The sequence below is a fragment of the Vulpes lagopus genome, chromosome 8 (genome assembly GCF_018345385.1).
Source record: "Vulpes lagopus strain Blue_001 chromosome 8, ASM1834538v1, whole genome shotgun sequence".
Taxonomy (NCBI): domain Eukaryota; kingdom Metazoa; phylum Chordata; class Mammalia; order Carnivora; family Canidae; genus Vulpes; species Vulpes lagopus.
The window spans coordinates 123282132-123304189 of record NC_054831.1 but is presented as its reverse complement, the minus strand read 5'-3'; the positions used below and the strand labels follow the sequence as shown (position 1 = coordinate 123304189).

The 22058-nt window shown below is 52.7% G+C and overlaps 1 protein-coding gene across 1 annotated transcript in view; it reads left to right on the top strand.

The window, feature by feature from the left end:
• The window catches only part of MAN1C1 (mannosidase alpha class 1C member 1), a 137911-nt gene that overhangs the window by 96002 nt on the left and 19851 nt on the right, over positions 1-22058 (top strand). Inside the window, exons 3-6 of the mRNA XM_041765628.1 lie at positions 6345-6460; positions 8417-8497; positions 15607-15701; positions 21617-21743. Coding sequence (XP_041621562.1) covers positions 6345-6460; positions 8417-8497; positions 15607-15701; positions 21617-21743 — 419 coding nt within the window. The remainder of the gene's footprint in view (positions 1-6344; positions 6461-8416; positions 8498-15606; positions 15702-21616; positions 21744-22058) is intronic.

Sequence of the window (22058 nt, the reverse complement as noted above, 5' to 3'; positions counted from 1 at the left end):
TCTTTGCTAATGTAACCTTACATAAAAACCTCATCATACGGCAGAGTCAAGAGAGGGGTTACAAACCCAGGCAGCCCCGGGGGAGGAGGTGACAGGAGCTGGGGTCCAGTCTCTTGTAGAAACTGACCCACGCATGACAAATAGCTTCACACAGGACCGTGGTGCACATGCAGTCAGCCACCGTGGCTGATCTGGCCTCAGCCTGGTGACAGGCTCTCCTCTGTCTACTGGCATGAGCCCCTGGAACAGACAGCTAACCTGCCTTGAGTGTGGTCACCACAGACACCTGCTTGGTGGGCTCAGTCTGTTGAACCCAACACATTTACCTTTAACACTTCTGGGTGCCAGACCGTAGCTAGGCCCTGGGAACTGCGAATGAGCCACAACTCGCTCCAAACCCTCCCCACCCAGGGTAAAGGACCTTTTATTCACAAATGCTGGAAAGTGTTCGAGACAGGAGAAGACAGCAATGAACAAAACAGGACTCTCCCCTCCAGAAGCCTGTGCTCCTTTAGGAGAAAACAGTAACAAGGAAATAGGTCCACGTATAATGTCTTGAGATAAAGGTCCTGAGAAGGATAAAGAGGTGAGGGAGAAGCAATGGAGGGAGTGATGGAAACTGCTGAGCCTAACACAGAGCAGACTTGGAGGGCTCTAGGAGCAGTACACGATAGGAGTGGGGGGGAGAGGGGGGCGACAAAGCTGAGAGGAAGCCAGGGCCAGATCACAGGGTCTCTGAGTCCCATGGGAGCCATAGGAGGCCTTTGAGCAGAGGGGTGGCACGTGAGGACTGGCATTTTCACAGGATCCTTCTGGCTGCCACATTGAGGACAGACAGGTGGAGGTGTGGGTGGGGAGTGCAAGGGTAGAAGCCCAGGAGCCAGTTAGGAGGCTCTTGGAATAAATCCAAGAGAAGAAAGTAGCTGGACCAAGGTGGGAGCACAGAGGTGAGAAGTGGGTGGAGTCTGGACCAGGATTCGCTGTAGGATGGGATGTGGGGAGGAGAAATGCAGAGGCAAGGGCACCACTCTTGGTAGGAGGGCTTGGCATTAACCTCTGTGGTTGAGGAACAGATTTGGGCAAGCAGGTTAAATGTGAACCACCTGTGACCTCCCAGTGGCAATACAAGCAGGGGCTATGGGAGAGGGGAGGCTGGGAGTTGGCATCTGGGAGTCCCGGTAATGAGTCACTGAGGGAATGGAGAGGACAGAGAAGAGGAGAGACCTAACAACAGAGCCTTTCCAGAGAGATCTGGAGAACAGAAGGAAGCCGCAGAGGAGCCTGGGAAGGCGTAGTGGCAGGGGTAGAAGGAAAGGCAAGAGGAAGAGTGGCATCCTGAAGGCCAGTGTCAGCTCAGAGTACACGTGATGCCCGGGAGAGTGAGGGTGGCCGTCAGAGACAACAGCCTGGTGGCTAGTCTGATGCAGACCAGAGCCCTGCTCTTACAGAGGGACGGAGACGTGTAGACTGACAGTCTACACAGTGGTGAGGGAAGAGTGGGGCAGCACTTGTCCTGGAGATGGGGGCGCACAGAATAGGGGCCTACGGCGTGGACCCTGGAGGAGCTGGTGAAGTTTTCTCAGGAGAGGAGGGTCAGGGGAGGGCAGAAAGAACCTCATGTAGACCACAGTGGTGGTGATGAGAGTTGCTTCCTGAGCAGGGTGGCACCAAGCAGGTTTTAGATTGCCCCAGGAGGAGGAGGGAGGGGGACGCAGTTCCTAGCAGTCCACAGAAGAGTCACAGAAATTGGGGCATCTAAAGAGGCCACAGGGAATGTGAGTGGCCCACTTGGGCTGGGGGCTCTGGCCTTCAGGGCTGTTTGGAGACGAGGTACAGGGAGGTAGTGGGAACCTTTGACCTCAAGGAGCTCACAGTTTGTTGGAAGGTGAGCAAAAACCCACCATGCAGGCAGGGCAGGAGTGGTAGGTGCATGATTGGGAGCTCCCTCGGCAGGAGGAGGTTGGCTGGGTGCAATCAGGGAAGGCTGCCAGTGAGAGGCAGACCTTTGAGAACCTGTGGGCTTTGAGTATGCCCAGATGCACAGAACAGGTTTTTTGGCAGAGGAGAGCACAGACACAAAGGTATGAATGCAGGAGCGTGCAGCACGTGTCCAGGAAGCATAGCCTGATGGGAGATGAGATTAGCCAGGTCTTTTGGCGTCAGACCCAGAAGCTTCACCCCTTCCCTTGTTGCATGGGTACTTGGAAACCACTGCAGCTTCCTGAGCTGAGGAGGGACACAGTTGGATCTGGTTTTAGGAAGACAGGTTAGGCAAGAGTGTGCAGGGTAAGTTTGAGGGGAAGGGCAGGCGTCCCAGAGGCAGGAAGACCCTTTGAGAGGTGAGGTACACACCCGGATCGGGGGTGTTGATGGCCTCAGCAGCAGACACAGGTGGGACCCAGTGACACTTCCGTTAAGTTGGGCCAAAGGTCTCATGCCACACTGCCAGTGTGGGAGGGGCCATTGATGCAAGAGCTCCCTAAGGCCTTGGTGACTCCAGAGGACTTGCGGAGGGGCTGCCCAGGGCCAGTTGGGGGCAAGGAGGGCCACGCTTCTGTGTGTTGGGGTGAGCTAACATGTACCCAGCCTCGGCACCAGCTTCTTCCCGTCCACTGCCCCATTTAGCCCTCCCTGCAGCCTTATGAAGTAGGCCCTGCTGTCATCCCCACTTTGAACATGAACATGAGACTCTGAAAGATACGGTGACTTGCCTTGGCGCACAGCTAGTACGTGACGGAACCAGAACTTAAACCCACATCTCTCTGACCTAGGCCAGTGTTTCAAAGTAGGTTACGGGACCCCAGGACTAAGAACAATGAACTGATTTAGCAGACACTTGCTCTGTGCCAGGCACATACAGGGGTCTTTGTCAGAACGGCTGGGCACGTCTGTGATGCATTTATCCCAGCTCAGGGACCTGCAGTGGCTCCCCAGGACCTAACCCAGTGGTCTTACCTCACTTTACAGATGAGAACTTTGACGCTTAGAGCAGATACGTTGCTGGCCCAAGCTGGGGTTTGGACCCAGGGCTGTGTTCTGGAACACACCTCACTGTCTCCTGCCCCGCAGGAAGGGCAGGGGCGATCCTTTGTGCACAGCGAGGGTTCAAAGCTGGAGGTGGGAGAGTGAGCCAACCTGGAAGCTGCCTCAGGGCCAAGCCCAGTGGAGCTTCCACGCTGGCTGCTTGACTTTTTGTCCCCCTTTGGGTCTGTGAGTACAGATCCTGTGCCTGTTCACTGAAGAAGGGTGTGTGTGTGTGTGTGTGTGTGTGTGTGTGTGTGTGTCCATCCGTGTGTCCACGTGTCCCCCGCCCCAGGCTGGCTGCAGGTACAGATAGAGTTCAGTTCAGGATCGGGCCTTCTCTCTCGGTCAGCCTGGCCCCTGGGTAACCTCTGGCCTGAAGTGAAAGGCTTTCCAATAAGTGCCTTGCTGGCCGGCTGCCCAGCTGCGTGGTAGGTGGGGGCCGGGGTGGGGGACCAACCCAGGAGCGATGGAGGAACCCGAGAGCAGGGCGGAACCCTGCCAAGAAATCCCTCAGTGCGGCTTCTCAGCGGTGCCTCGGAGGCATCTGGGAGGAGAGCTGGTCGCCAGGAGCCCTGGCTGCCCTCCTGGCCCAGCCTAGACCCTGGGGCCTCCGGGCTCAGGCTCAGCCCAGGGAAGAAGGGTGCGTGGGGTGAAAACACCAGGCAGCCGAGGGCGGGATTCGGAAATCAGATACTTGGATTCAGAAATCAGATACTCTGGGCCATGTCTCCCCTGGCCTTGGGCTTCTCTTCAAGCCTTCACTGGTCACAGCAGCCTCCTGCCCCTTGCGGGTGGGGCAGGGTTAGCAATCAGATCCGGCTGTTTTGACAGGGCATTGAGAGAACTTGGGTTCTTCTCCTCCTTTGGTCTAATCCTGGGCACATCCCAACCCCTCTCTGGGGGTCCTCTATGAAATTTAGGGGCAAGGCAATGGGATCTTAAAAATCCCCTCGGGGACACCTGGGTGGCTCAGTGGTTGAGTGTCTGCCTTTGGCTCAGGTCGTGATCCCAGGGTCCTGGGATCAAGTCCTGCATCAGGTTCCCTGTCCCTGCAGGGAGCCTGCTTCTCCCTCTGCCTATGTCTCTGGTTCTCTCTGTGTCTCTCATGAATAAATAAATAAAATCTTTAAAAAAAAAATCCCTCCAGGCCCTTAAAACATCAAGTGTGAGGCCTTGTTTATAGGCGTCAGAGCCAAGAAGACAGACACCAGGTGGGCACACGGTGGCCAGGTGCATCTCAGCATCTATGGCACATCAGTGTTTCTGTGCCTCACTACCTGTTTACCTCACAGGAAAGCCTTCCCATTCAGCCTTTGGCCCGCACAGGGGAAGCAGCCAGCATAAACCAGGAAAGATCAACTGTGTTTGGCTTTGAGTGTTTTCCTACCAAATCCTTCAGTGAAGGAGGGGTTGACATTCTGGAAATTCACTTCAACCTCAATACTGAAACCATCCAGGATGCCTGACTCTGGATTGGGATGTCCCTGCTTCTGGAAGTGGATTCTAAAACCTCCAGCCTTATGGGACACCTAGGTGGCTCTGTCAGTGAAGCATCTGCCATCAGCTCAGGTCATGATCTCAGGGTCCTGGGATCCAGCCCTGCATCAGGCTCCCTGTTCAGCCTCTGCTTCTCCCCTCCATTTGTACATGCATTCTCTTTCTCTCTTTTTCAAATAAATAAATAAAACCTTGAAAAATAAAACCTCCAGCCTTATCCTTCTCCCAGTTTCTCCTGATTTCACTCCTATCATTTTTCCAGGCCATGCCCTTTATCAGACCTTGCCTAGCATAGAGGCAAGTTTGAGTTTCGGGAGTCTTTGCCTGCAAAGTCAACACAAGCAGCAGTAAGGAAAGCACTAATTAAGGAGATTAGATGCTAACTCTGAATGAAAGGGGTACCTACAAAGCCCAAGCTTATGCTTCAGACCCTAGAGGGGCTCAGCACTATTAGCGAGCTCCAGAGCTCTGCTGGGGGAAGGTGGAGGCTGTGGTTCTCACTGCTTTTTGAGCCTCTGCAAGGAGGACACTGAAGAAACAATCAGTCCTCTTAAGCTTCATGCTGGTGTCTAAAGGAAATTGCTGCTACCTATAGTTTTAAGGAGTTGATGGAAGGTGGCTACCTCTTCCAGGAAGCTCTCCTGATAGCTCCCAGGCACATCTCTTTCTCCCTCCTTCCCCCCTTCACAGTATTTTGCACTCAGGCCCTGGTTGTGCCACATGGAGAGGCCTTCCTCGTCACTCTCCTGCCCAGCCCACGTTGTGGAAAGCTGTGATATTTTGCACCATTATCTCAGCCCTTATTCCCAGGACAAGAGTCTAAGGCCCTGTGGAGGGCCCCGGTCTCTTAGCTCATGCTTTCTGTACTCACCATCCCAGAGCGGCTACAAAATCTTAGCTTTGTGCCTTTGTTTGGTTTCTTTGCCCAAACTTTTTTTCTTTTTTTTTTTTTTTCAAATAGAAATACATTTCTGGTTATAAAAATAATCCATAAGCTGAAGAAATCAAAAAGCACCTATAATCCCAGCACTTGGAGATAACCATTGAATCACATCCTGCCAGACTTAGTTCTGTGCAAGCTCATCGACATTTGGCATACGATAAAGAAATTATATTGTACTTTTTCCTCTTTTTTTTGCAACCTACATTTTCTCACTTAACAGACCCCAATAAGCACAGGTCTACCTCACCTGCATGGATGACTGCATAGTGTCCTATTTTATGTTTGAGCTACATTTTATATAATTAACCCCCTATTGTTGGATTTAGAGATTTTTCACCCAACTTTTCTCCATTATACACAGTACTACAATAAATCCCTTCCTGGATAAATATTTGTGAACATCTTTTTTTTTTTTTTTTTTTTTTTTTGGTCTTAGAATAAAACAAAGAATGGAATTGAAAAGTCAGAGGACTGGCATATTAAGATTTTGTAAACCAAATGCCAGTTCACCCTCTCCACAGTGTCACAGAAAAGTGGTGGGTGCCTGGCTGGCAAGGATGGTTGACTTGCTGGCAGATGTGAGTGGACTAAGGCCTGGGAAGTGGGTTTGGCCTGTGAACTCGGTGTCCCAGCCAGCTGCCCACTGTCTGCTGCCCTGAGGAGGAAGCAGCCCGGGGTGGGCGGAAAGAGGGACGCTTGCCCCTGGACTCCCCTTCAAAGACTGGTGGCCCTCGGGTCTCCCTGGATTGTCCCTGGGCCATCCTTGACCTGCCAGCTTGCCCAGGCCTTTACAGGGGCCTAGGGAATGGTGGTTTGTGTGGCTGGGGATGGAGAGGACAGGAACGAGCCTGGGTCATGCCTTCAATCTCTGTGCCTACAGGAGGCCTCAGTGGGGCAACCATCATTGACTCCCTTGACACCCTCTACCTCATGGAGCTGCAGGAGGAGTTCCAGGAGGCCAAGGCCTGGGTTGAAGAGAACTTCCACCTGAATGTGGTGAGTCAGAGACCCTTGGGTTGTTAGAGCCAAAAGGGGCCAAGAAGGTGAGTGGGCAGCTCCACCCTATCACTTCTGAGACCCAGAGACTCTGGCCCCACACTGCACAGCAGAGCAGTCCCAGAACCGGGGTTCTGTGCACTCTGCGTAGTCCCCTCTGCCGAGGCCAGCCTCAAGGTAGGGGACCACTCCAGCCTGGGCCAGCCCATGAGTATTTATCAGCCTGTTCTCCCCTGGGAGGGAAGACAGCCAGCGACCCCTCCTCCCCCTCCCTGAGGTGCCAGGCACCCCGGAGGTCCCTTTGAGGGCTGAAGCTGTCACACAGAACAGGTGCAGCAGAGGAAGTAAATGTGGAGGGGAGGAGTGGCTTATCTGCTCAGAGCTGCTTTAACCTGGAGCCCCCACCCCACCTTCAGCTGCCCTCTAGAGATAGGTAGGAGGATGGGGAGCATCTGGAGGACAGTGACAGGACAATGCCTAATTCACAGGCTAGTTGTGAGGATTAACTACCGTGAACAAGCATTATAACACTATCAGGTCTGATACAGATGTAAGGTGGTTTCCTCCCTCTCATCAACACCATTGTTTTGAGGCATGTTAGGCCTGGTAGTCTGTGTGAGGAAGCTTAGAATCCTTCTGTTTCCTGCCATATTGAATGAGAGAAAGGCCAAGGTGGGAGAAGGAAGGGGTGTCTTCACAGGCCCACCTTGCCCCTGTGCAGATGTGGATAGAGAATGAGCATCTGGCAGCTACTGTGGTTCCAGGAGCTGGCAGGTCCAGGGGAGCCTGGGGACATTCGAGCAGGAGCAGGCTGTGACAGGTTAGGGAGGGTCCTTGGAAGAAAGCAAGATGGGGTCACATCCCCTCTTTGGGCCTTGGCTTTCTCACCTGGAAAATGGAATGATGACCTCGCTGAGCACTGTAGGCTACAAGAATGAACAGCTTTGCGGTGCTCTGTCAGTGGAAAGGCTCTGCCACTTGAAGGGACGGTCGTTGTGGTCAGGAATAAAAGACTGTGATGTGGGGATCACTGGGCGCAGGAGAAGTAATCGCAGACACCTTTAGGAAGCTGCACAGGGTGCCAGGGAGGGCGGGGCTGGGTGCTGGGCCAGCATCTCACCTGTACCCCTCAGCGCCTCACAGCTGCCCTGCTCAGGATGAAGAGCCTCGGGCCGACAAAAGCTAGAGATCTTGCCTGAAGTCCCAAAGCCAAGTAAGAGGCCAAGGTGGGATTTTAACCTAGATCTGGTCCTTGGAGTGATGGCTCAACACCACTGATTTGCAGTTCAGACCTAAGAAAGAAAACCCTGATTAAGGCAAGTGTGGACTTGTCCTAAGGGCTGCAGAGCTGAGGCTGAGGATTGCTGGTTACCTGCAAATGTCTGCCTGGCATCCCTCCATCTCAGCCTCAGCTTTGTCCTGTTTGCCCCAGAACCTCCTCGGAGAACCTTCCCTTTGCCCTGTCATGTCACCCCAAGGAAGGCGGGCCCCCCCCCCCCTGCTAAGCCAGGAAGTTCCCTCAGGAAGGGGAGGTGGCCGGCTTAGAGAGTTTGCCTCCCCTCAGGCTAAGCTTCAGCCAGCGGCTCCCCACCAAGTTCTTGAGCTCCTTGGAGAGCAGCCAGGCATAACTTTGCTCCCATGGCCTCGGGCAAGGGCTAGGGAAGGAAGCCAAACCCAGCGTTTATTTGTAATGCTGTCAACGTGCTGTAGTGGCCTGCCAAGCAGGTGCTGATCCCTCTCAACTTCTGCTCTGAAAACCAGCACCCAGCATATCCGGGCCTGCTAGGCAAGGCCCTGGAGCTCAGCACCCAGCACCAGTGTGGCCAGATCATCGGGTAGGGGGCTGTGGCTGGAGTGACCTGTCTCAAGGGCCTAGCTGTCCCTGGGAGCCTTGCAGTCTTCTCACAAGTGTCCTCTCACCCTACCCCCACCCTCCTCTTTCCTGCCGCCCTGCAGAGTGGAGAAGCATCTTTGTTTGAGGTGAACATCCGGTACATTGGAGGACTCCTCTCAGCCTTCTACCTGACTGGAGAAGAGGTAAGTTGGCCCTGTGAGGCCCCTGAACCCTTCAGGTGTGAGGCGGCTCTGGAGAATATGCAACCCCACTCCCTCATTTCACCAGTGAGGAACCAGGGATTCAAGGGGATTTGCTCCAGGGCTACCCATGTCCACCCAGTCTCCACGGTGCCACCTGCAGGCTCTTCCTCATCTTCAGTCTGCTGCTTCCATTCTGCTGCCCAAGTGAGCCCCACTGGCTCCCACAGTTGGTAGTAAATTCTCTAAGGACGACCACTAGTCTCTTCCTACCATCCATGCAGCTCCTTGCACAGCCACCCAGCAAGCTCTGGGCTGAGCACGGGCTTGTAGAGCTGCTGGACTGGTTTTTGCAGATGTTGGTTTTCAGAATTGATAAAGCCAAGACCATTGTTTCGTGATTTCCACCCCTGGGGGCCCTTGGCCTTTTCCTGCTCCACAGCCACCCCACTGCTGCCTGCCTGGCCCAGCCACCAGCCTTCACTGCTCCAGGAAGGAGCACTGGTCTCAAGGGGCAACAGGGAGAAGGGGCAGCCACTGCTGGTCACGTGTGCGAAGTGCAAGGGACTCCGGCCCCAGCAAGCTGTGTTGGCTTCCAGCAGGAGGGCTGAAAAGTGTGGGGAGGGCAGAGCCCTGGGCATGGAGTCAGAAAACCTGGGTCTTACCCACACCACCCCTGCCTGTGACCTTGAGCTAGGCCTCTCCCACCCCTGGGCCTTGCTGCCTTCCCCACCATGGGGATGGGCTCACAGAGCTCTTGGGAAATGGGATGGGAGGGATGAGGTTTGACGCTGAGCTGACCAGCTCCAAAGCCCATATTCTCCATGCTGCAAGAAAATTTTGAAGACCACAGAACTCTGCAGAAATGAGAGGCTCTTCATCGCATCGTCCACCCCCATGAACGTGCAACACAGCCCAAGTATTTGGGTGTGAGGTTGACCAGGTCCCCAGGACATGGGTCCTCCCTCAGTTGTGTTCCCCATTATCCAGAGGGCCACGCTGCTCAGCACAGCCCCTGCTCTAGGGCTAGACACCTTGGCTTTGGCCCTTTCGCTTCCCTGCACCTCTCCCTGCTCTGCCCACCCAGAGAAAAACCCCTGCTAACTCCCAGCGCTTGTTGTCTGAGGAGGTCATTTCTGCTCCCCTGCAGTTTAAGGCTGCAGCTGCAGGGGTTCGGAACAACAGGAGCGTGCTCTCCCTCCCCAGCCACTTCGGGCCTCTCCAGCAGCCTCCTCTCTTCAACAGAGATTACCACTTGTGGCAATTTGTCCCCAAATAATTGTACTTGGGAGCCCTTGGCTTTGAGCCACATAATGCCTGAATTTCATTTGAAAACCCTAGGACATGGAGCAGAAAAAGGCACCCTGTTGGTTTGAGTACTTAGCCAGCCTCCCTGCCACTCCTGGCCATGGGAGGTGGCCACAGGTTGTGGGGGTGGGGGAGGGAGTCCTGCAGCTCTGGGCTCACAGGAGGTCTATTTGGGGGCCAGTGACTGAGGGAGGAGCTGGCACCCTTCAGCCCTGATGCTTGACCCCCATTCCTCCCTCCTTTGAGGCTATCTGTGATTCTGAGAACTTGTTTGAGGCCTCGGCTATCTAGTGATCTAGTCTGGCTGGGTCTGAGGACCCAGAGGAAGGGAGGGCCCCCAGGGGGGCCCTTGGCTTCATGCAGGATAGAAATCAAACGTGAGCCAAGAGGAAGTGAGAGCAGAGTTTGTTGAAGACATAGAGAGAGTGCAGGTACAGACAGAGCATCTGGGAGACTCGGAAAGGAAAAGGAAAATAAGTCTCTTCTTTGCTTGGGAGCTGAGTGTTCTATTGAGGATTGTGGTCTGATGTACATGTTCTCTCAGGCATCTGGGAGCTGGTCAGAACAAGGACGAGGGTCCAGGGGCCCTGCATAAGTCACTTATTCCTTGGAGCCAGGGAGCCATGGCATTGAGATGTCTAGTATCAGTATCTAGATTACACACGGGGCAGCCTCACCTGGTCATTCTTGCGCAGTCATTCCTTAGATGGTATCTCTTATGCTAGAAGACTCCAAAGGAATCGTTGAGTCCTTGATCCTTACAAGGAGGGCTACATCATATATACCGTAAGGTGTGTGTAAAGCAGGGTGCAGGTGCTAGCAGGGATAGACAGGAAGAGGAGCCTAAAAAGCATCCTTCATGGGTTACTTCAGTTTCCCAATATCACCAGAAGGATCATCATTCTGACTCTCTAGGAAAGAGACTGGACAATGGGGCATGGACAGGAGCACCTGGGATTTAAAAATCCTTCACAAAGCCCAGGGAGCCCCACAAAGCTCTGAATCCCTGACCAGACAGGCCCAACTCTGTCCTCCAGCCCCTGCTGATCCCTCTCTGTCGCTAGCACCTCTGCAGGGCAGAGACCATACCCCATGGGCTCTGTCTCATTGGTCCCAAACACCCCCATTTGGTGGGATCTTCACCTACTAGCAGATGCGGGAATTGAGACTTAGAAGGAACTTGCCCAGGGCGCAGTCCCTGAAGGCTGGGTTGAGTCCCCAGGGCTCAGCCACACTGGACCAAGGCCTACCCCTTTTCTGTCCTCCATCTCACACACACTGGGTGCCTGTGGACTAGGTCTTAGGATTCTTCAAATTTCCTACAAATGTTTGTGGAATGGTGCCTGAGACCCCAAGCCCCTTCCTGGGCCAGGCATTTCTTTGCTGCAGACGGAACCTATGGGAGGAGACTCCCCCGCTGGGTCGGCCATTCCTACAAATCGCCCATGAGAATGGCAGGCGTGATGACAGCCACACCAGGTGACCTTTGCATAGCTCTTCACAGTTTATGTAGCACATTCACTCATACATCCTCTTACCTGATTTCTAGAAGAACCCTGTGAAGCATCCAGGGCACATGCACAGTTCCATTGTGTAGATGAAGGTCAGGGACCATATGTAGCTCACATGAGGTCACACAGCTGCAAAGTGGGAAGATTTGAACCTGGGCCCTCACTCCCAGCCCAGAGGACTTAACACTCTACAAAATATAATTCTTGCTAAGTTTCTCTCACCTTGGTTCTGGAACCTCTGGGCCCCTGACTGTTGCTTACCATGGCTGTCTGTAGCCACATCTCTGTTGGAAAGGCAGTTTGGTATCACTTAATAGCCCCACAACCTTGGGCAGATTGCTTCTCTGGGACTCAGTTGTATCCTCCTCAAAGTGGTCAACACCTTGCCCTTACACACTGTTGCAGGGATTGAAGGTCCTGTAGATAAGACACCTGGCACAGTGATACGCTGCGATTTATAATAAGTAATATATATTTGGTCTTCATCCCATTTCTGGCAGACCTCCTAAAACCCTGGGAATTTCCTAAGCGCTGAGAGCAATAAATGTGTCTTTTGTTATGGTAATTGGGTGACTTGGACCCCACCTGAGGATACAGGCTGGTTGTCAGGAGAACCAACCACAAGGTGAGAGGGTAGTTATTTTCAGTTCCACCACCCTGACTTCCAGGGAAGGGAGAGGGACTCAGTGTTGAATCAGGAGTCAATTGGCTGTGGTTTAATTAGTCGTGCCCATGTAATGAAGCCTCCATAAAACCCCAAAAGGAACTGGGCCACAGAGCTTCCAGGGTGGCGGAGCACCAGAAGATGTGGGGAAAGCGCCATACCTGGAGAAAGTGTGGAAGCTCCTCCGTGCCCCTTGCCACATACCTCGCTTTAGGCATCTCTTCCGTCTGGCTGTTGCTGAGCTATTTCCTTTTATAATAAACCTGTAATCCAGTAAGTAATATGTTTCCTGAGTTCTGTGAACCACTCTAGCAAATTAAACCCACAGAGGGGTTTGCGAGAACCTCTGATTTATAGACCATTGATCAGAAGCCCAGGTAACCAGCCAGACTCAGGACCGGTGTTTGAAGTGGGAGAGGGGAGGGGCCGTGGCCCTCTTGTAGGACTGCATCCTCAAACTGTGGAATCTGATGCTATCTCCAGGAAGACAGCGTCAGAACTGAGTTGAATTATAGGGCACCCAGCTGGTGTCTGGCGAATTGCTCGGTGGCATAGGGAAACTCTCCCACACACACACACACACATAGTGGAATTGGGTTCAGAATCTGTTCCACACCTACTCATTTCCAAGAGAATAAGTAGGACTTATATTCTTCTGTTCCTGGTGATACCACTCTTGTCCACACATACTCATTCAGCATCCTTCCTGGTGTGGTTGAAACCCTGCAGGGCCCGCCAGCAGGAGGGCTTTCCAAGGGTAGAGACATGGACATTCCTAAGAGCCTTGAAGAAGATTTAGCTAGGAGTCCTCAGGGCAGAGGGCAGCAGGTCAGCTGCCTGGATCCTCAGCACTGGGTTCAGGTGCCAGGGGTTTCCTCTGCGCCTCTGCACTCAGCCTCCTCTGAGTCAAGTGACAGTATCAGGAGCTTCAAATAAGGGCCCTTTGTTGTTGCTAAGCCAGTGGCTCTGGGGCAAGGCTTTGGAATCTGGCTTCTAGACAAGCTCCTGCAGGGCCTCAGATGCAGGTGGCCCCCGGGCCCATTTCTGGGACAGTGGACACTGTCCTCTTCTCTCCTCCATCCCTGCCAGGCCCCAGGTGCGGTTCTTCCCATCTCACTCCCTCCCCTCTTGGGAGAGAACCACAGCTGCCCTCAGAGGCCTCGCAGCCCCAGCCCAGGTGGTACAGGGAAGCCCTCCCTGCTGCAGTCCCTCCACGGCTGCCTTGGCAGTTCAGCTGCACATCTCGGGGCCAGGGGACTCAAGAAGACTTTGTTTGGCAGCACTCGGGAGGTCAGCAAACTGGCTCCCCCGTGAGCTCGGAAGTGAAAGGAAATGTGTGTTGTTTGACCTGGAACAGTTGCTAAGGAACTTATATCTCATGTTTTAAAAAATAAATAATATTTACTCTGAGGGGGCAGCCCTGATGGCTTAGTGGTTTAGCACCACCTTCGGCCCAGGGCATGATCCTGGAGGCCCTGGGATGGAGTCCCATGTCAGGCTCTCTGCATGGAGCCTGCTTCTCCCTCTGCCTGTGTCTTGGCCTCTCTCTATTTCTAATAAATAAATAAAATCTTAAAAAATATATATATATGTATTTACTGTGGGTTTGCTTTTATTATAAAAATAGCACAGAGAGAGAAGCCAAATGCAGAAAACAAAATTCCTCCATAAGCCTACTCCACACCCCTAGGAGAGCATTGTTAATATTTTGCTGTATTTACTTCCCAACCTTTCCTCACACATCCAGCGTGCATATAATTTTTACTAAAGTTGATTGCACTATATCAAAATATATTTTTCTTTTAACAAACTACAAACCCTTTCTTTGCTATTAGTCTTCTACATCATTCCAGTGGCTGCATGGTATTGTGTTGCATGAATAATCCTAATTTAATCACTTCCCTATTGTTTGATATTTAGAATATCTCTGTTTTTCCACTGTTAAAAACAACACTGGAATAAATAGCCATAAAGTTAAATTTTTACATCCTTGATGACTTATTTCCTTAGAATAGATTCCTAAGAGGGAAACCACAGCGTCAGAAGGTCACAGGTGCTTTTGTTTTTTGTTTTTTGTTTTTTTTTAATAATAAATTTATTTTTTATTGGTGTTCAATTTGCCAACATACAGAATAACACCCAGTGCTCACCCTGTCAAGTCTTCCATGTTCTGTCTCCCTTTCTGATATTTCCTACCTATTTCTTCTCCCTTCCCCTCTATTCCCTTTCACTATTATTTATATTCCCCAAATGAATGAGAACATATAATGTTTGTCCTTCTCCGATTGACTTACTTCACTCCAGTTCCATCCACGTTGAAGCAAATAGTGGGTATTTGTCGTTTCTAATGGCTGAGGAATATTCCATTGTATACATAAACCACATCTTCTTTATCCATTCATCTTTTGATGGACACCGAGGCTCCTTCCACAGTTTGGCTATTGTGGACATTGCTGCTAGAAACATCGGGGTGCAGGTGTCCTGGCGTTTCATTGCATCTGTATCTTTGGGGTAAATCCCCAGCAGTGTAATTGCTGGGTCGTAGGGCAGGTCTATTTTTAACTCTTTGAGGAACCTCCACACAGCCGTTCAAAATCTTTGGGATACAGCAAAAGCAGTCCTGAGGGGGAAATACATCGCAATACAAGCATCCATCCAAAAACTGGAAAGAACTCAAACACAGGTGCTTTTGAATTAGAACAGGGCACCTGGGTGGCTCAGTGGTTGAGCGTCTGCCTTTGACTTAGATCCTGGGATCAAGTTCTGTATTAAGCTCCCCACAGGGAGCCTGCTTCTCCCTCTACCTGTGTCTCTGCCTCTCTTCTCTGTGTCTCTCATGAATAAATAAATAAAATCTTTAAAAAAAAAAAAAAGAGAGAGAGAGAGAGAATTAGAACAGTGTGAGGGAGTCAGAGCTTTCCACAGGGCCCTGAGGCCTGGGGCCTCCTTATGGCTCCTTGGCCATCAAGTTAGGAGTTTAACCATTCACCTTCTCTGCTCACTCCCATCTGTAAAATGGGATGGTGGGTAGATTCAGAATGTCAAGGGAGAAAGGCCCTTCCTCTGGTTTTGCACATGGGGTAGCAGTGCTTTGCTGAGAAGCACACAGCAGCAGCCAAGCCAAGAGAGAAGGACTGGAACCGGGGGCCAGGCAGGGCTCCCAGTCCAGTGATCTTCCCACTCTGTCAAATGTGCTTCCACATGCCCCGCCTGTGGCATCCTGGTCCTGTGGTGTGGGCAGGCACCAGCCGTTGGTGATCACTGCCCTGGCTGCTTCATCCTACCGGTGGCCATCCCAAAGCACAACTAGAATCATGGAGCCTTCGTCATAGTCCTGACACTGTCATTTGGGCTCTACAGCTATTACCTAATTGTCATCCCTCCTCCCAGCAGCCTCTGAAGGAGGCAGTATTGGTCTTATTTTTTGAGTGAGAAGGGCATGACGCTCAGAGGAGGTGCCTCCACTAAGGCCACGTCTCCAGGAATGTCTATAGAGTCCAGAACCTGACGCAGCACCCCTTCCCTCTTTGGGCCCACAGCTCCTGGGTTACCCCCAGCAGGAGCAGCTTGGGGCAGGGATGGTGCCCACCCGGGCTGGTTCATGATGCCCTGTGCTGCTTCCTTTACAGGTGTTCCGAGTAAAGGCCATCAAGCTGGGAGAGAAACTCCTACCAGCCTTCAACACCCCCACGGGAATCCCAAAAGGTGTTGTAAACTTCAAAAGGTAGGACATCTTCTGGTTTCCCACTTGTGGCTTTGGCTGCATCTGTGGAAATTGAGGCACAGGGAGAGGACAGGACCTGCCTTGGGAATCAAAGCAAGCCAGTGGCACAGTGGAGACTAGTCTTAGCCTCGGGCTCTCCAGGGCTGATGTTTGTCACCAAACAAACATCACATCTGCAGCTTGGGATTCATAAGGCCTGATCTTCCCTAGGTGAGAAGTGATCGTCCCCCAATGCTGCCTTGACTCACAGCCCTACAGGTGTGCCCAGCTAGGGTCAGGAGCCAGTAGGTACATCACGCCCTCCTACCACGACAAGGTACCCCAAGCTGCTAGGAGGTCTCAAGACCCTGAACAGAGGGACCACTGGGCTGGGTCTCCAGAACCCAGTATCGGAACCCAGAGGGGCTTCTGGGGGCGTCTAGCCCACGGAGGCTTGGACTCCAAGGAGAAAAGGCCTTGGCCAAGGTCACGTAAGCCAGTAACTGACCATTCCAGGACACAAACCCAGAACTTGCAACTCTGTTTTTAATAATACTTATTGGAATATTCCCCTCTTTAAAAATAGTAAATTCTTACTGCAGAAAATGTGGATTATATCAAAAGTGTTAGATAAGATCAGAGAACTCCCATGTGGTTCCACAAATCAAAGAAACCATGGACTGGCAATGCTTCTTTCTACTGACTTGGTTTTAAAACACTGATTCTTATTGGCTCCTTCCATGGTTTCCCTTCCTCATCTACAGCTTAATTCAGTGTATGAACTGGAGACTTTCTGGGTAGTCACTAAGTCACAGAATGTCAGAGTGGAAGGGACCCTGGGCGATGCAATGAGAGAAGCATGGAGCTGGGGCTGCCACTGAATCCAGCTCCAAAGCCTGTGGGGGCTTCCCTGCCCCCGGCGTGGCTGCACTTCCCTGTTGTGGGAATAGGAGTGTGTTTGTATCCACTCATTTTCCAGATGCGGCGATTGAGACCCAGAGAGGGGAAGGGATGGGGTCAGAGTCCAGAGAACTAATGGCCAGCCAGCTTTCCGATCTCTGAATCTTTATAAAGCATGAGTCTTGCTCCTGGGGACCCTCAATGCCCCATTGTCTTGCCTTTCCTCACTCTGTTCTTCCACTGGTCGCCTTCCTCAGACGGCTTCCCTGGTCAGCAAAGGCCAGCTCACCTGCCACCTGTGCCGCCAAGCCAGAAGCGTTTTAGCCTCTCCCAGCCTGCAGGCACTTCATCTGCTTCCTTATGGCCTCGTCATGTGCCTCTTCATGGTCCCTGCTGGCCTGGGAGCTTCTGGATGACAGGATCCATGTCCAGTTCTTTGCTCATTCCTTCAATAAATAACCGTGCTAGGTACTGTGTGCAGGATAAAGGATTAGCAATGACTCTGTGCCTACCCCTTACTGAGCAGTTCTATGGCCCTGGCATTGTGCTAAGGGTTTCCATACATTGCCTCACCAGGTATTCCTCACAGCAGACCCTTTGAGGGTAGATATTTATGTTATCCCCATTATTCAAACAGAGTCTTGGAGAGATGAAGTAACTTGCCCAAAGCCTTATAGCTAATAGGTAACCAGGGCTAAGATTTAAACCAGTTTTGTTACAGATTGAAAGCTCTGCTCTTAATGCCTGCCTGGCCCTCCCTCAGACAGGAACCCTGCTGCCCCAGTGCCCAGGAGCTCCCTGGGGCCTTACTTGAGGCTCTCCGACACCCCCAAGTCTGGGAGGAAGGCTGTAATATTTCCCTCTCACCAGACTTCTCTGTTCCATCTCCTAAAGTGACATCTTATGTCAGGATTCTCGATCCAACAGTAGCTCCTGCAAGCTGCCTGGCAGGGAGGCAGGGGCCCTGGGCTCTGGTCCAGTGCCTCAGTTTCTCTCTGTCCTGGGGTGGGTCGGCCTGCCCTGCTGGGGCCCTCGCAGGGGAGAGGGGATTTGCCGAGTCAGCCACTTCCCTTACAGTCTGTGCTGGGAGAGCATTCCTAGGGTGTGGCCTCACACAAATCTCACCAGAGGCCACAGACAGGCCCCCAGGGCCAATCAAATCCATTCTCGGTGCCAGGGTTGACTTCTCAGAGCCGGACATTTGGATCTCTGCTCAGATTCCTCTCCCACAAACACTGATCCTGGAGAAACACAGCCAGCCATCACGGAGCCGAGACACACACACACACCATATCTGTGTTGCTCTCTCACCCAGGGCTGGTTTCTCGAGCCTCACTGCCTGGAGTCTAGGATAGGACCTTGGCTCATCCTTCCCCACTCTGTGCAGGGCCCTGCCCACCCCCAAGGCCTGCAAGCACAGCCCTGGCTGCCTGCCCTATCCCTGTCCCTCAGAGCCTAGACTGGATGCGACACAGATCCTGACATTTCTGATTAAGAAAATGCATTTATTTTTAGGCTATTTGCATACTGCCAGTGCTGTATACATATGTATGTATATGCATATTTCCTGGCAACACCTCCCTTTCATTTTCTGGGTAAGAGAGTCTGTTGCTAAAAAACGCCACCCTGTTCCACCCAGGGGAATATCAGGGATGTTTGTGGCCCCAGTGGCTCTGAGTTTGCTCTTTGGAGAGGGCCTGCTGCTCGGAGCTGGGCCACACACCTCTGCTGCCCCTGCTCCCGGCAGGGCTCCCTGTGGGCAGCTCTAAGAAGAAGGGCCAGACTGGGTCCCAGCAGGAGGGCTAGATAACTAGGCCCTGCCCCAAAGTGAGCGCGACTGCTCCTTCTGTCTGGGAGGCAGAGGCAGGGACAGCTGTGACCTGTGACCTGGGAGGACCACTGAATCTGAGAGAGTGGCAGTGGCCAGTCCAAGGATTAATCTCTCTCACACACGCAGCCTCACACATGCCTACACACCTGATTGCCACCCACTCAAATCAGGCTGAGATACACATGTTGGCCTGAGTCACACACTTGGAGCCACACACACACAAGTGACAACAGGTCGCAGATCCAATCGCAGGCCTAAAAGACTGGGAGGGGGGCAGAGGGCAGAGCTTCCATGAGCCCACTGCCTCACAGGGCTGATCAAAAGACCTCCTGGTCTCTGGATGCTGCCCAGAACAGATGCGTTTGGGACACAAAGTACCTAAGATTTGGATTCAGATTCAGTTCTACCAGTTCCATCACTTGCTGTGTGACCTCGGAGAAGTGTCTCCCCCTCTCTGAGTCTGAGCATCTTCACCTGTGAAATTAGAATCATGGTATCTACCTCCAGAGTTGGACATGAAGATAAAATAAGATACTACAGCTGTCTGGCACCCATCAGGAGCTCAATAACTCAAACGATAATTTTAATACACTATAAATACATGATTTAGATTGCATAATTGCATAATGTTAAAAATGACAGTTATTACATGCCTAATTTATACCTCACGATAGCCCTGGGAGGTGTGGGTACAGTTATTTAACAGATGAGAAAACAGGGCTAGAGAGATCAGCTGACCTGCTCGAAGTTGCCCGGCCGGGCTGCTGCGGGAGCCAGCATCTGAAGACGGGCAGGAGAGGGAAGGTGCCCGCCCACTGCCAGCGTCTGCCCAGCGCTGGTCTGCCTGTCTGCCAGGCTGGCTCCACTGCAGGAAGCCCACTCGGGAGGGAGGGAAGAGGAAGGAGAGGCTCATGTGGGGGAAAACGAGATCAAAAGACTCTGAGCAAAAGACTCAGGTGGGTGACTAGTGGCTGTTTTGACCTTGAATTGCTATGAGGGCAGGAAGCATCCATTATTCAGGAAACCCTCCATGGGTACCCACGGCTCCCACTGAGATAGCCGGAGAGAGAAGTCTCTCTTCGCTTGGGGGTTGCGGGGTGGGGGGGAAGAGGGACAGAGAAGGGGACACTTTCACTTTCCCTCTGGGGGGATGTGGGGCCATCTGGGTGGGAGACTGCTAGGGGATGTGCAGAGCCCAGTCTGAATCCGGCCTCCACCACCTCCTGGCTCCGACCTTCCAATAACTTCCCTCCCTGAGCCTCAGTTTCCTCTTTGTATATTGGAATGAATGATGCTTTACCTGTGGGCTTTAAATGAAGTCAAGATGCAAACAGCTTGACCCAGTGCCTGGTATCTGAGTGGCTCAAAAAACAGAAGCCGTTTTATTTATTATCTAGGAGCCAAGTCTCCTCTCTCTGCCCATCCCTCCCCACCTGCCCATGCCCCTCAAGTCAGGGAAATACCCAAAAAGGTGGAGACAGGAAGAAGGGGCCAGTGGTTATCTCTGTTTATTGAGGCCACTTGCTCCATAAGATCTAAAACTTGATTCCTCCCATCTATTTCTAGAAGTTGAGACTGATGAGTTTGACGTTAGAAACTTTATTCAGGCCAGATAATGGAGCTGAGAGAGGAGAGGGGTAGCCTCAGGAGAGCCCCAACCCGCCCCAAGGAAAGGGGTGCCCCTCAGATGGCAAACTGTGACCTCCCTGACCTGCCTTTGCACACGCCTCCTCCCTTCGTTCTGTCCCGGGCAGATGGACAGGCAGAAGCCAGTTCCTAGGGAGGCAGAGCTATCCCAGCAGGGAAGTGGAGGGGCTTCCCAGTTGCCAGGGCAGAGCCAGCCCCCTCAGCCTGCTCCTTAGAGCCCTTACAGATAGAGGGGGCCACTCCACCCTGCTCTGCCCCTACCTTGTCCCCCTGGTTGTCCTAAATGTCCCACAGGAAAGATCATCATGATACATATGAGGAGACTGAGGCACGGGGAGAGGAAGCATCTAGCCCAAGGCTACCTCTGTTCTGCACTTTTCTCTTCCCTCTTCATCCCACAAAAGCCCTAGGAACAGAGACCAGGACCATTCACTCTTGCCCAGTTTAATGATGCATGAACTTAGGTGCAGAAGGTGGGGATGGTGTGCCCTGGGCCTCTCAAACTTGATCCTGGCCCCCTGGCTACAGAGATTGAAGTAAAAACACCTGAAAAGGCAGCATCCTTGCTTATTATTATGTAATTAAAAGAGAGGCAGACCACACAGTGGTTAGCACAAGCCCTGGCTTCAGGCCTGCCTTGGGTCCCAGCTGCTCCACGTGCTGTGTGATGGCGGGTGGGTGGCGTCACCGCCCCAGGCCTTGTTTTCCTCATCTGTGAGAGGGGCAGATAGGAGGACAACCTGCGACCCCAACTCTGCGCTCTTCCTCCTTGGAAGCACCCAGTACCTGGAAGCAGGACTGAGCCTCTCCAGTGAGGATCGGTCTGAGATGTTCATGAGACATTCATGATTGACAGCTGAGAAACCCTTTGCTCCGAGAGGCCCTGTATCTTTTATTCCTAAACCTTGAGCCTCCCAGGGGTCCAGCAGCTCCAGACCTATGGTCATATCAGAGCCACCTGCCTGTCATGTGTGGGTTCCACAGAATTCCAGGAGAGGCCATGTGGGTCTTTGGGTAGCACTGACAGTGTGGGGAGAGGGAAAGGCCAGGTGGGGTCCCCACCTTTCATCTGCCCCCATTCGGACCCCCCACAGCAGTTTACCCTCCACACGCAGTGCCATTGACTGTGAAGCAGAAAGTGTTCTGTGGGGTCTTTAAGGTCCCTGTGCGTTGGTGATATCCCCTGTAAATTTAGCCTAACTTGAGTGCTGGGTCTTGGTCACCAAGGCAGCTCTGCCATCATCCTTGAGCCCACACATCTCACAGGGGCCGCTTGGTGATAGAAACAAAGAATAGTGTGGGTGGACAGGCCTGGGTTCAAGTCACCCTCAGCAAGTCACTTCACTGCCCTCAGTGTCCTCATCAGCAAAATGGGGCTATTAGCAGTGCTGCCTCCCTATTAACAGGGAGTAGTAAGGGAGATCAGAAGCCACAGCTCCCAGGACAGGGCCTGGCACGTCGTAGTGTGTGCTCCCCCCACTAAGCAGCCCCTGTTACTCTCAGCAGGGGAGCCAGCCCCCCAGCAGACAGGTGATGGGGTGCTTCTGTCTTTCCACAGCGGCTCCAACAGGAGCTGGGGCTGGGCCATGGCAGGGAGCAGCAGCATCCTGGCTGAGTTTGGATCCCTGCACTTGGAGTTCTTACACCTCACCGAGCTCTCTGGCAACCAGGTCTTCGCAGAAAAGGCAAGTGTTCTCCCTGAATCCCCCACCCCCAAACAGCTCCTCCCTCTTCTGCCCACTGAGAGTGTGGGGGTGGGGTGGGGTCCCCCATCAGCAGAGGGGGGCCTCCAGCCACCACTGATACAGCCAGTAGCTGCTTGTGGAAGCCGTGAGAGTGCCTGAAGCCAGGTGGCAAGGAAGGTGAGCACAGGGAGTAATCGGGGTCCTACCAGGGCAGGGAGGAGATGAGACTGCCAGCGAGAGGTTTTCGCGAGCTTTTCACCGGCGGGTGTCAGCTCGGTGGCAACCACGCATATGTGAAATCTGGAGAGAGTGCAA